The 14,994-nt window shown below is 37.6% G+C and overlaps 1 protein-coding gene across 1 annotated transcript; it reads left to right on the plus strand.

The window, feature by feature from the left end:
- Window positions 1-5,450: 5,450 nt before the first annotated feature.
- On the plus strand, window positions 5,451-13,733 carry LOC104600050 (UBP1-associated protein 2A-like). The gene is made up of 2 exons (XM_010262855.3): window positions 5,451-6,789; window positions 13,398-13,733. The coding sequence occupies exons 1-2, from the start codon at window positions 5,579-5,581 to the stop codon at window positions 13,399-13,401; spliced, it is 1,215 nt and encodes a 404-aa protein (XP_010261157.1). The 5' UTR covers window positions 5,451-5,578; the 3' UTR covers window positions 13,402-13,733.
- The last annotated feature ends 1,261 nt before the right edge of the window (window positions 13,734-14,994 follow it).

A 14,994-nucleotide genomic window follows, 5' to 3' on the forward strand; every position in this document is an offset into this window, starting at 1 on the left:
ATATCTTCCGATGATATTACCAGAACCGATGATGTCATCATCGGGAAATGTTCCCAATACACAGCGAAGATGTTCTGTGGGGCGGAGAAGTGATCTCTGTTTATACATAGTTAACTTTTTGAGCCATAACATGTGAGCATTGATCATTGACTCATATGTTCATGTACTTTCAATTTTGCACCATTAATTTTTGATTGTATGTCATTATTGCTAGAGCTATTCACGAACTTTCACCATGTCATGCTTCCATTAGCCAAACATGTTGCTTGGTTAAGAAGTTATAAAAGAAAGTTGTGTTCAAAAAATGTTAAACTTTGTAGTTATAGATTCATCGATAGCTAGATCTAGAACTCATGGTTCTTTTTTTTTTTGTTTCTTTTGATACAAAGAGGAAGAAAGGCCTAACACATTAATGCTCTACCCCTTGAATCCATATAGAACATATAAAGCCTAAATCCCTATGAAACCCATTAACAAAATCAAAAAAAAAACATTTGACCCAAATTTGCCAGCCAATCCGCCACTTGGTTGCCTTCTCTCCACATATGTGAATAGGCTATTCATAATGACATGCTCTCCCTTATGCTTCTGCAGTCATGAATCAAACTCTAAGGGTATGTTTGATTTGAAGGAAAATGCAGGGAAAGGTAGGGAAACCTATACATGGTTTGTGAAGGTTTCCCTACCTTTTCCTTCAAACCAAACATAGCCTAAGGTGGAAAATCACTATATATTGCGGAGGCAGTCCACAATGATCTTTTAAGTCTCCCATCCAAATGTTGTTGAACCCACTTTGAGTTATTCCACAGCTGCCCAACATTCTGCCACATTGATACAGGAGATACCAAGCAAACTTACTTTTGAAATTAGCAATTGACCTGTGAAGTTCCTTGCTATACATCCAAATGAACACAAACCATTTGCATTTTTGGATGGCATCAAAATTGATTTTTAGAGTTCCTTTTCTTGGAAGATTCAACTTGACCCAATAATATAGGTTTCTAACTTCCCCAATTGGAGATCTGGAATTTATGGTGACATAATCAATAATGCCTTGATGGTAATTTCTACAATTCTTTTTTTTTTGGGATTTCCATATTTATTTTGAAATATTTTATTGCATATATTTTCCATATAAACCAACATAGGAAGCTTATTTTCCCCATAATTAAGACATAAATGTATGGATTTTTTCCTCTACTTTATGGTTTACACCACCATTGATAGATAATCTCTACATTATCAATTAGGAACTAAGTAGTTCCCTCTTTTAGACCCCTAACTATCAATTTCACTTTCATCTAAGAAGGTTTTGGACGAAGTTTTCTTTCTAAGGCCAACAACATAAAAAAATTTTCCCATTGTTTAATTCTTGGTCGTGGTATAGAGCCCTATAAGTTGAGCTAATAGAAAACCTTCCATTTGGATTCAACTTCCATCTTAATTTATCTTCTTAGGGCATAGAGCCCTATTGTCCTAATCTCATTAATGCTCCATTTTGGAACCCAATCCCTTAACACTTCAAGTTTTTATATTTTCAAGTTTACCCCTTCCCCAAATTGGTGGTTGTGGGATTCGATTCAGCCTCAATGCTAGAGCGAATCAGCTAATATACCAATAAGCCACTCCTCTATTGGTGGCTCGTTGATATCTTTAAGACATAATATCACTCATTTTGAAGCATAATCTTGTACTGTTGATATCTTCATGTTTGATTTGATGAATAATAGGGCCCAAGTCCAACCATGAATCATGGAGATTGTTTATGTTTTTTTTTTTTTTTTTCATTTCCTAGCTCACAACAAATTCTTCTTCTAATTACTTCCTTAACACCTAATATTCCTTTCCAGGTCCATGATGCATTACTCCTAGCTCACAACAAATTCCTTCCTTGATTATTTCCCATAACATAATATTTCTCTCCACTCCCATGAAGTATTATTCATAGGTTTGATATCCCTAAAATTTTTACTTTTGGCATTTTCTTTCTCATTACCTCCACCTACAAATTATTATCTCCAAAGGAGATTATCCACCCTGGTTTGAAATATTAATTGCATTGGTTTTCTCCATGTCCCTAATTCCTAATCCTCCCTCATTAGTAGTCTTAAAAACTTTCTTCCATTTAACAAAGGGGAATTCTTTTCCTGCTGAATTTTTACACCAAAGAAATTTTCTTTGTATTCTATTCACTTTCTTCATGTTTACCGTAGGTACCTTAAAGGCATGACGAGGGGCGACCATGGGTTGTGTTGGATAGGGTTGACAAGGGTCAACTCCTATATTAAGGGAGTTTATATCTCCGCCCCACAGCACATCCCCACCGTGTATTGGGAACATCTTCTGATGATAGTATCAGTCCCGATGATATCATCATCGAGAAATGTTTCCAATACACGGCGGAGATGTGTTGTGGGGCGTTGTGGGATGACTCCTTCTGTGGCAGAGATGTGATCTCATATTAAGGGGACATATCCCATGTAGACCTGTTCGTGGGCCGCGCCGGGTCGGGCTCGGGCTGGGCTTTTACTCTTCATTAACAGAAATATGTTAGGCCTGAGCGCGAGCCCGGCCCGACCAACAGGCCTACAACTTGGGTCCGAGCCTGGCCCTAATAAAAAGCCCGAAGCTCGAGCCCGAGCCCGAAGCCTGACCTAATAAAAAAAATAGAATTTTTCCCTATTCAATAATCAATATAAATCAGAATTTATTTACATTAAAAAAATATATAAATTCAAAATTTATTTATATTAAAAAAAGAATATAAAAAAGGGAAAGAGGATGTGGAGAAGAAGAATTCGGTTGGAAAAAGAAGGGAAAGAGGGGTATTCAACTAGGGTTTTTAGGTTTAGTTATAGGTCGGGTCGGGTCGGGCTATTTTGACAAATCCTGAGCCTGGCTCGAATTTATTGCAGGCCGGGCTTTTTGGCCTGAGGTTAAGCCCGCGGGCCTATATACCTATTCAAGCCCGTTAGGGGGCCGGGCCGGCCCGTTGGGCCACCTGACCCATGAACAAGTCTAATCCCATGCTAAGGCCTTGGCCCTACATGGGCATGGGCCAAATTGGGTTAGGCCCTAAAACTTTGAATATATTGTATTTAATATATATATATATATATATATATATATATATTATAATTTAGTCAGTCTAGAAATTTATGGGCTTGGATAGACTAGGCTAGAAATGATTACCCTTGCATATATGAGATGAATGTGAAATTTCCCAAGCTAAAATTTGTTCTTTTAACATTATGGTTATGTTTGGTTTGAAGGAAATGGTAGGGAAAGGAAGGGAAAGATAGAGAATCCCTACTTTTTCCTTCAAACCAAACAAAACCTATATCAATTTGTTTTGATATAAATGACAAGAAAAAGTTTTCCATAGAAAATATAATTCAAATATTTCAACTTGAAAAGTTTCATATCCATTTTAAGTTGAAACAAATGCATCCCAAAAGAAAGTTTTTCATTTATATATTGGCTATCAATATGACCACACAAATTCATATTTTGAGTTTATCACCATATTTTAAAGGGGAAACTACTTTGGTGGCGTTCAGTACCATTGTTGTTTCCGGAGAAGCGTTTTTTCAAAAAATGTCCATGCATCGGTATCAAAAAATGATATATTTTGTTCGGTAGTGTTGTTGCCACTTAAGGTTCAGTTTGGAAAGAGTACAAATATAAATATGTACAACGCAAATACATATAAAATAATACAAAATACAAGATTTTGTACTCTACAAATTTGTATTTATACTTTTTTCAAATTGAGCCTAAGGAAATGCAGCAACATTGTACATGTTTTCTCTATTAGTTGAGACATGATTTATCACCACTTTCTTAGAAAACGACATAATATTGCAGCTATATCAGTGCCATGTCATCAAAATGTTGCAAATATAGCAAGAAACATCATAGAGCTTGTTTCACATAAATTGTTTTTCTCGAGTTTCAATGTGATTTTGTTTTTTTGGAAAATGGCTTACTAAATAGAAGATGGGACTATGTTATGCAAAAAAGGGTTGAGTTAGCACATATGTGGCAACTTTTTCTCATAAAATAATGACAATGGTACCAAATATCACATTAAACCTCCAATATTGTGTTTTCTGGCAAATATTTAAACCTCGCCTATGCACAAAAACCTCTTATTCATGTTTCAAATAAATGTGACAACACACCCCTTCTATTAATTGCCATTATAGAAAAATGTAGGGTAATTCTTTAAAATTTCATTAGTGCCCATGAAAATTTTCATTGTGAAGAGAAAGTGCCTCCCTTTTGTTAAGTGGAACTCGAATCTCCTACCTACATCCCTACCCACAAGGCATTTTCATTGTGGAGGAAGTTAATTGGGCTTCATTGTTTACTTCAACCTGGCTAAGTTGGCTTAAAAAGAGAATAATGATGTTCACCATGTACATTCATAGCAATGGCATAGTCACATTTTTAATGTTTTTTGTACAAGATGATTAATGGAAGAAGTGCATTTGCATAATTATTTAAAATGTAAAGGGAGGTATTTTCAAAGGTCAAAGCAGTGGAGAGGCAATAAGTAAGTAGACAAGAAATTAAGAGAGCATTAGAAGATGAATGCTACTTTTAGAAAATATCTATCTATATTTATACTATTATTAAAAGTGTAGATAAGAGTGTGAAACTTTTTAATTTAGTCAATTTCTAATTATAAGGGCACAAAATGTATTTTGAACTATTTCTGTCACCGTTGATATTTAAACTATCAACTCTCGTTATATTTCATTGAATCATATTGTTGTCTAAAATAATGTAAGTAATATGGCCATCGAAGTCAAATGGGTTCCTATATTGTCACAGGCAAATAATAAAACTTTTAAAGTGTAGAAACAAATATACAAGATCGAAAAAAATAAAGAATAATAAAATTGGGCACATCTACAATAATTTTTATATCAATTATTTTTAAAATAGAATTAAGCTGTAAGACTTGTCTCTAATATTTCATATTAATCATATTAAAGAAAAACAAGTGTGATAACTAATGATTGTTCTTATTGATGTTGGAATTTAGATATAAAATTTAAAGCTGGCTTAGAAAATGAAATTATTTTCTTATTTGACATTGGATCAACAATTCAACCTTTTGGGACCAAATGTGACAACTATTGATATCACTATAAAATGATAAAATTGAAAAAGATAAATATCACAAAAAATTATGAAAAATATATTTTATATTAATCATATTAAGAAATAAATATAATAAATAAGAATTAATTTTTATACACGAATATATAAAAATGTTTGAAAACACATTACATATTATTTCTATCATCATAATCATTTAAAATTCACGTGCACATTTGCTGGTTAGATTTTTAAATGAACCAAACACCTCGTCAATTTCCAACCGAAAAAGGTTCCAATCTAATGGTTTTAGGCTTTCCAGCCATCGATGACTTCACCGGGCGGAAGAGATATAGCGGGATATTCAACAACGCCGTACAAGAACCTAATCGCAAACCCTAGTTGGTCGTTCCCTCTGTAAAACCACCAACTTTCCCCCTTCCCTTCCATTTATCTGAGCACAGACACCATGGCCAGAAACAAGAACAAGAGGAGAAAGCTTGCGAAGAAATCAGAGAACAAAGCTGGAAACAAAAATGAGCCCGAGAAAGCTCCAGCTGCCGTAAACGAGGATGATTCCGATAGTGCATCGTCGGAACCTGAACCAGATTCCGAGAAGGTTCAGAAATTGCTAGAACCATACACGAAAGACCAGTTGATCGAATTTATCTGCGACGCTGCAGTTAAAGATGCTTCTCTTCTCCAACGAATTCGCTCTATTGCCGATTGTGACGTTTCACATCGCAAAATCTTCGTTCATGGTCTCGGCTGGGACACCACCCGTGAAACCCTCATTTCTGCGTTCCAGCCGTTCGGTGAGATCGAGGACTGTAACGTCGTCATGGATCGAGCCACTGGTAAGGCCAAGGGTTACGGCTTCGTTCTATTTACGTCTCGGGCGGGCGCAACGAATGCACTGAAGCAACCGCAAAAGAAGATCAATAATCGCGTTACATCATGTCAATTAGCTTCCGTTGGTCCCGTTACTTCGCAGCAGACTCAGGATACAACAGGTCGGAAGATTTATATCAGCAATGTTCATTCCGATGCCGACCCGGAGAAGCTTCGGGCGTTCTTTGCCAAGTTTGGCGAGATTGAGAATGGGCCCTTGGGGTTCGACTTACTTACTGGAAAATCAAGGGGATTTGCTATGTTTGTCTATAAAACGCAAGAGGGAGCAAGGAAGGCGCTCGAGGAACCTTACAAAATGTTTGAGGGACATCAATTACATTGTCAGAGGGCAATCGAGAACAAGAATAAGCCTGCAGCACAGGCCGTGCAGGCCCCAGTATTGGCTGCTGTTGCAGCTGCCCAGAACTTGGCTCTGTTCAGCCAACATCCTTCTCTTAATCCTTTGTATGGCGGGTTGCTTGGAAACCCCACAGCCGGGTTGGTTGGAGGCTCTATCAATCCGTTGGTGGCAGGGGCTTTGAATCCTGCTGTTGTACCATCCGCTCAAGTGGCGGGGACTTCCTTAGGGAATGCAGTGGGACTAGGGGGGTATGATGCATCATCACATGGGTTGGGTAGTTTGAGTGGCAGCGCTTCGTTGCTTGGGGCGTATGGTTCTGCGTCAGCATTGCAGGGTCTACAATCTTACCAAACTTCTCAACTTGGGCAGTCATCTTCTGCGAGGACTTATCCCACCGGCGGGACTTTGACCGGTTATCCATCTTACAGGTGCTAGGATATGTCTCAGTCGTTTTTACTATTATATCATTTTTCCTTATCTTAAATTTATTATTTTGTCATTTATATTTTTGCCTTTAATCTATGTTATACTAGTATTTCCGGTACACATTTACTGAGCTGCTTGCTTTGATTTTTCTTATGTTTGAAGTTCCCAATTTGTTTTTGGTGTTTTATATCGGGAAAATTACTTGGGGCAGTTTGATAACAGCTGAAGTGGATGAACTGAATGATTTGTTGCTTTGTCTTTTAGTAAATAACTAAATAAGTCATTAAGAAGGTTGTAAGCTCTTTTGAGGCTGAATTTGGAATTGGGGCTAATTATTATACCTTCCATTGTTTTATTATTTAATTATTTTATCCATTAAAAGAAAAAGCAATAAGCCGTTCAGTTCAGGCACTCCGGCCATTACCCAACAGCACCCTGGTGGCCCTTTGAAAGCCACCGAATGAGAACATTTTAATTTAGTCCGTTAGCACTTGAAGTCATAATTACATAAGTCTAATATTTTAAGTGGAAGGATTTTACTCTTGTACCTTTAGAATGCACCATGAAATTCATTTATTCTAATTATTTTGTTTCAACTCTTTTACCTGTAATATATGTTTTTTGTTAGTATTTTACTTGTAATATATAAATATACGAACACATTGCTTTAAGTCTAATATATGCAACCATTTGTCCTTTTATGGTAATATTTTTCGTTGATGTTTAATACGTGCTGGTACATTTATATGAAGTTTACTAAACTCATGGAGAATGACTCATGTGAATCATGCTTTCTGGATGGGGTCATGGTTGTTATGACCTATTTGGGAAGTTTTATATTTCCTGCAGGCCTTTTATCTCCTTTGTCTTTTTTCTGTTGGTAAAATCTGTGACTGTTGTAGAGTGGAGTTGTTCTTGTTCATTAAAGAACAACTCCATCTCCAGTTAATGGGTTGGCTATTATTAAGTGAGAGCTGAAAAGTAATTTCAACACTTTCTTTGGTGGCATAATTCCTTCTCAGATGCAAAAAGGTGGCTTCGGATGGGCCTACTTTATCAGTTAAAGGTCAGTTAAGAAAGATAGGGTCGGGCCAAGAAAGGGACCAAAGTGTAATTATAAAACATAAGAGAATTGTGTTTGAAAAGGGTGGATTTGGGGTGGGCTGAACATTAACGCGAGCTTAAATGGGCTGAGCCCATTTGGGAAGGGAAGACTAGGATTTTGGAAGGAAAAGAAACAGATGTTGTAGGAGGAGGATAATATAGGTGTTATATTACAAGATATACCTACAAGGAGGAAGAATTGTATGGACTGAAGAAAGCGGGAGAAGAGAAACACGATTCAACCAGAAGCCTAACAATGGAGTTGTAAGGGAGAAAACCGAAATTTAAAGGTCATTGGCCGTGCAATATCTGGGTGTGCAAGGGGATGACCTGCACCATAGCTGAAAAGGAGTGGTTGGATATGAAGTTGGCCTCATTTTACTCTACTTAAATTTTCTTTTGAATCCATTTTGAATAACATTTGCTGGATGTTTGACCATGGTTTTAGTAGGTTGGATACGAAATTGGCTAGATTTAAGACTTAATAGACTTTAGTAGGTTCTCTAACTTGTTTTTTGATGAATTGATGCTTGAACATGGTTGCATACTTTGGATGTTGAATGGATGAATGAATGTTAAACATATTTGTGTTGGTTGAATGAATGAGGTGAACAGGTTTGCAATGAATGAATGAATGATTTGAACATATTTGTGTTGGTTGGATGAATGAATTGGACATGTATTTGATGGATGCATGAATAATTTGCACAGGTTTTAATCTTGTGGATTCACAAGTTATTAATCTATTGGATTCATAGGGTTTCAATAGATGAATGAATAATTTGAACAGGTTTACATAACTTCCATGAACGAATGAATTGATCATGGCTTGAATGGTTAAATGGTTGGATTGAACAAGTATTAATCTCTTGGATTCACAGGTTTTTATTCTATTGGATTTACAGGTTCCCAATAAATTATTTGAACAGGTCTATAATTTATTAGATGAATGGATGAAATTAAGTAGGACCAAAATGGATTAATTGAATCAATTTTGAGTGGATTGAATGAGCAAGTGATTTGAACATGCTGTGAATGGAAGAATTGAATGTTCAAATCTATTGGATGAACTTGTTTGATAAACATGGTTTGAATTAAATTTAAAGGTTACGCCTACAACACATATGAAGAAGCCATATATCAATTTTGTAGGTTCCAAGGTAGTCTCCCCACAGATATTCGAAGAATGATGTTCTTGAAGAAAGGAAGTTGGTGTAACACAGATGTTTAAAATGACCACTCCTTGAGGAGGGAAAAAAGATTCACTTGGTAAGCTGGGATCAAATTTGCTCTCCTCTGGAGCAGGAAGGTCTGGGGGTTAGGAGGGTAAAGGTGTTCAACCAGTTTTACTTGGCAACTAGCTTTGGAGAGAGAGAGAGGGAGAGGGAGAGGGAGAGGGAGAGAGAGGTCTAATAGCCAGTGTTTCCAACCTGTTGCTGACATGATCAGTTGAACCGTTTGGACCATCACCCACCATGATTCCAGATCCGATTATAGTAAGATCTGGAAATTGGTCAAAAACCATTGACCAGGTCAAAAATGTATGATCCGAGCAGTTGGATGGTTGAGTCAACCCTGTGACTGGGTCATGGGTTGCACACTAAATGTGTATGCAAACTTCCGGAGGCCATACCTTTGTGCTCGGATGTCCGGTTGGGGTGATGTTTAGAGCTTGAGCCTGAGCCTGAGCCTGAGCCCACGGGTTTAAAACTTTGTCCAAGCCTGATTTAGAATGGCCTGTGCCTGGCCAGCCCATCATGCTACTTGGCCCATGAACAGTTCTACTCACGGGTAAGGAGGTGGATACTAGTTCAAAGGATAGTTGGAGATGGATTTGGCCTACGGATGGGCTCTTCTCTGTCAAACCCTTTTAAAGATCTGGAATCCTACTTCCTAAGGCAATTCTGATCAGAAGGGAGTACAGATACAAGATCAGAGTTGTGCGCTTTGTGTGCAGGTGTCTGAGGATGCTGATCATCTTTTCATCCCTATTACCTCCCGCATCTGGTGGCACTACCTTTCTACATTGGGGGTTGCTTGGGTTTTTCCAGGGACTGTTATGGACCTCTTGTGAGTTTTCTACATTGGGAGTGCAGATCCAAGATACAGAGTTGTGCGCTTTGTGTGCAGGTGTCTGAGAATGCTAATCATCTTTTCATTGATTGCCTTATTACCTCCCGCAACTGGTGGCACTACCCTTCTACATTGGGGATGGCTTGGGATTTTCCAAGGACTGTTATGCTTATGGACCTCTTGTGGGGTTGGATTCTTCAAGGCCTCTCTAAGCTTGCTTGTTGTGTTTGGGCTTCAGTTCCATCTGTTGTATTAATTACTATTTGGGCTGAAAAAAATAGAAGAATTTTCCATCAAACCTCAAAGGATGTGGAGGAGCTTGTTTCTTTTTCTTTTGGGAAGTTGGTGTCCTAGGTCTCAGCTATTAAGGGTCTTCACCAACATAGCCTAGCCATTTTGCTGAGACCTAGTAGCTTGTGGGATTTGTAATCTTGCTTTGTTGTTTATTTTTGGCTCAGCTAGGGGATGGTTCCTTGGGGGTCAACATTGGAATATGAATTTTTTCAAAATTTTGGTCTCAACAACCACATGGAGAATGCAAAATTGAGAAAAAATTTTCCTTTCTCACCCCATTCTTTCTTGGCAAATCAAACGGACCATTAGCCTGTAAAGGTGGCTTGGCTCTATTTAGGACTATTGGCAGCATGAAAAAAGTTCAGGGTTGCAAAAAATCTCAAAAAGATACAATCCTTAGGAAAGCTGAAAGATAGAGGTTCTTTTATTGAGAACAAGGATGATGAGAAAACAATTAGAGGTTCTTTTATCGAGGAACTTAGTGAAAGAACTTGAGATGGCCTAAGGAAGGTGAAATGCTCAAAGAAATAAACACCTCTATTATACTAATCCTTAAAGTGAAGAATCCCAAGTTTATTTTAGGGGTGCAACTTGGGTTGGCATAACTCAAGCCTAGACCAACCTAGTATGCATTCTTGCATGGGCTGGGCTTGGATTTTCGGTCCTCAGGCTGAGCTTGGGCCCCAAACCTTAGGATTTTCTATTTTTGGGTTGTTCTCGGACCTAGCCAGTTAGCCCTTAGGTAACTTAAGCTTGGTCCGAACCCAACCTGACTTAACTATACACATGCATACATATATATGTTGAAACATATATGCATGCATGCTTGTATGCAAAATATGTAAGTTCTTATTTAAATGTTTAAATTAGTGATAATAAATAGGTCCATCACTTCATGCAACATTTTAATGCATTGGGCTTAATGGGTCCACTTGAGCCCAATTGACCAACCCGAGTCTGTCTTGGGCTCAACCTAAGGATGCCAATTTTCAGTTCAGTCTAGGCATGGGTTGGAAAGATCAAGCTTGACCTCGGGCCTGGTTTGGGCTTGGGTGTTGTGATGGGCTTGGGTTGACCTTAAACCTCACCCTGCCCGCCTGACTTACACAAGAATCGATGGATGGCTATCGAACATGATATGTCCAAGGCTTATGACAGGGTGGAGTGGGTTTCTTCTTCTTAGTTAGGTTTTGCAATGTGTGACTTATCCTCAAATCCAGTAAGTATCTAGGTCTCTCCTCTTTGGTATATCTAAGAAAGACCTGTTCAGTTTTATCATTGATAGAGTAGAGCAGAGTGTGATCAAGTGAGTAAAATGGAGAGAGAGTTTTGGTGGGGATCTGGTCAATCAAGAAAGACAATGGCTTGGGTCAGTTTGGATAAGGTCTCTTAGAACAAACTGGATGGGGGTCTAGGCTTTCAAGATCTCTATATATTCAATCTGGTCATACTTGCTAAACTATTTTGGAGGGTCTGTACTGTGAGGTACAACCTGTTGGAGGCAGCTTATCTAAGAAGGGTCCTGGGGTTGAAGGAGTTGCTAGAAGGGAGGGAAGTGATGCTAAAATGGATCTATTGGGGCTGTAAATGTAGGTGATTCAGTGAACATTTGGATTTTGGAGGGACCCCTTGAATCCCATCTATCCCTGGCTTCAGGCTTATGGGGCCTGCTCTGAGTCTTCCCACCCTCTTTTTGAGCTTATTTGTAATGTCAACAGATCTTGGAACACTGACATCCTTTGCAGGTTCTTTGACCTTTTTTTTGATAATTACAGGTTCTTTGACCCTTAACAACCAAGGAAATTCTAAAAATAAGATTGGCTGAAAATAGGTGGGCTGATCATAGTCTGGGCCTATGACCCCCAAAGGCATATTCAGTGTTAAGTCTTCTTACCATGTGGCTGCATCATGAACTCTTCTAGTCAGCCCAATCATGGGTGTGGAAGCAGATGCCCACTTGAAAATCAACAGTGAGCTGCCATTTGGAGCCTTGAGAATGTTCCTTAGGTAAAGAGTTTTATTTGCAAGGCCTGCTGGAATGCCCTCCCTGTCAAGGCTAATCTGTGCAAAGGGAAGATGATTGATTCCTCTTCTCGTGCTATGTGATAATGAATCTGTAGTGTTGCAGATCCTCTACTTTCTTGTAGTCATGCTAGAAGCATTTGACTTGGAAGCCCCCTGGGTTTGTAAGCTTGGCCAGGCATTGCCTCTTACAATGTCGTTGTGAGAGATGGCAATGCTGCTTTTATTTTTGGTTGTTGTGGAGCCTCAACTGCTAGTTCAACCTTAGAGGCTGAAGCAATAGCCATTTTACAAGGTCTGAAGCTGGCTGAATGTTTGGGTATTCATCATTTTGTGCTGGAATCTGATAATCATGATCTGATTAGCTGTTTGCAGAAGGAAAGACCCTGCAATAAAGAGATTCTGTTCTTTTTACAAGATATTTTGCTCAGGGTTTCTAAGCCAGAAAAGGTTTTAGTTTACACCAGGAGTATTTTGGGGGCTATTGATTACTAAATGTACTATTATACGATGTCTGAGTCTCAGATGAGGGTTTAAGTAGTTCTGTCTTTTGGTTTGTGTCCTGTTCTGTCCTGTTGTGTTTTGCTGTTTAGTGACTTGAATTTCTTTTTACACACAAAAAAGGGTTTTTAAACTTGTTTATCTTGATTTATTTTAAGACTGAAATCCATCATTTGATGCAATGACTTGAGCTAACAGAAAGAGAGATGATTAATTAATTTATCTTTTACCACTTTTAATACTGATCTTATTATGTGCAAAAATTGTCCGTGTGTGCCATATTTAGTGACAAAACCCACTTTCTCCTGGTGCTCCCAAGTATGTTCAACTTTAGTATTCAATATCTCTATAAGTTGTATAATAATATCATGTTTGCAACCTGCGTTCTGTAGAAAAATTCAAACATATTCTTTTTATAGTGAACTCAAATCTTTATTTCTATGCTTATAATGTGAATCCTTTTGTTGCTTTTGCAATGAACCCTCTTTTTTCTTTTAGTTGTCTCAAGTAGAAGCAATCTTTCAATGATCTTTCTCAAATTTCACCACTTAATTAGAGGCCCCTCTCCAATTTTGTTTGTTGCCACCCTTGACATGCTTGGGCTCCTTGTTTGCAGATGAAATGCAGCTGAGCTAAGATGGACGGTTTTGTTGCAATGTTGGGGCATATTAAGAAAGAGCACACATTTTGGTTCTCTGTCTCTTGGGTATGGAAGCTTTATTGATGGGAAAGAAACACCAAGACCAAGTATTGGTTGTTTTCTTGTAACCTATCATTCTATGCTTTAGCCAAGGTCAAGAAACCTGTTAACAGTTTTTTGTCCTTCTATCTTATGTTTTTGATCTTTAAGTTTATCTTTGACAGCTTGTCCACATACTTTCTGCAATACTTATTTTGTACTTACATTTTCTTTTATCCTTTGCCCAGTTGGGGTTAAACTTTTATGCTTTCATTATTTTCCTTCTTTTTATAGACTTTTTGGTGGTGCTTATCGTTTAAGGATGTCTATTTTTGTCTTTCTAATTTGATATTGTTTTATTTGTTTTTCGTTTTTATTTGGTTTCATGTTGTTATTCTCTTAATACTCAGAATCATGTTTTAATATAGGTTTGTTGATCAACATAATTATGTTTTTGCAAGCTTCACAATATTTTATTTGAGTATTAGTTTCTTTTACATTCTTAGAAATTTTCACATTTTCCATCTCAATTATATATTTGAGATGTAAATCTCCTTCCATACATTGTTGAATCTTAATTTTTCAGGATCATGCTTTTCATTTCTGCATAACATTTGGTTTCAATATTTATAGAACTTTCATGTATTTTTATATTTATGTATCTTATTATATTCAGCAGAATTAAATAATTCTAACACCATAAAAGAATTCTGTAAGTTTTCAGTTGCCTTCTGAGGATCAGAACGCAGTGGATGTCATCCTCATTTCAATGCGTTCTCTTCTTTTTTTCCTTTTGGTATTATCTGGGTCAAACATATGGATCTAACCATACATTTTCAGTTTTTTACTATCTTTACGACTTTTACCTATTCAAGCACTCTCTTACCATTTCAACACTCAGCAATCTTGGCTATGGTTAGTGGCATAGCCAATGTTCAGATATGACCAGGTTTCAAGCCCTCTAGCTCACATTTTCTTCGAAATACCTGGGTATTAAAGCAATATAAAAATTAAAGATGCATAAATGAGCACAAATAAAGGGAAGGATTAATAGTAACAAGGCAATACACATAAGAGGTCTTGTTCAAGTCTTACTATTACCTTTTTGAAATTTCTATTCATGTTGTAACCTGGGTGGGTTTATAAAACTGGGACGATTCACTGGTTTGCTGATTAAACTGACTGGTCAGCCGGTGTTTTATGTATTATGGTTTTCAGGATATGACTGAATTGGCTAGGGGCCCAGGTCATGGTTCAACCTGTTTGACCGGCTGGTCTGGTTTGGTTTTTTAAACTATGGTCATAGCCTTATGTGACATGGCCAACAAATGGTTTCAACTCATGGTTCAATTCCTTCCGCTCTTACTGATGCTGGTACTGTATTGTATATAATGTTTATTGATGTGATTTCAAGTATGAAAAATATGATGACATCATCATCATCATCATCCATGCCATATGCGGTCGGCCACAAGTTCAAAGTATTGACATGTATCGGCCAATACGTGTTGTGCCGATGGCTTCCCGATACGCC

This window comes from Nelumbo nucifera, chromosome 5 (genome assembly GCF_055504915.1).
Source record: "Nelumbo nucifera cultivar China Antique chromosome 5, China Antique-T2T, whole genome shotgun sequence".
NCBI lineage: Eukaryota > Viridiplantae > Streptophyta > Magnoliopsida > Proteales > Nelumbonaceae > Nelumbo > Nelumbo nucifera.

Coding starts and splice junctions, on each gene's coding strand:
- LOC104600050 (XM_010262855.3), top strand. CDS start 5,579: ATGGCCAGAAACAAGAACAAGAGGAGAAAGCTTGCGAAGAAATCAGAG.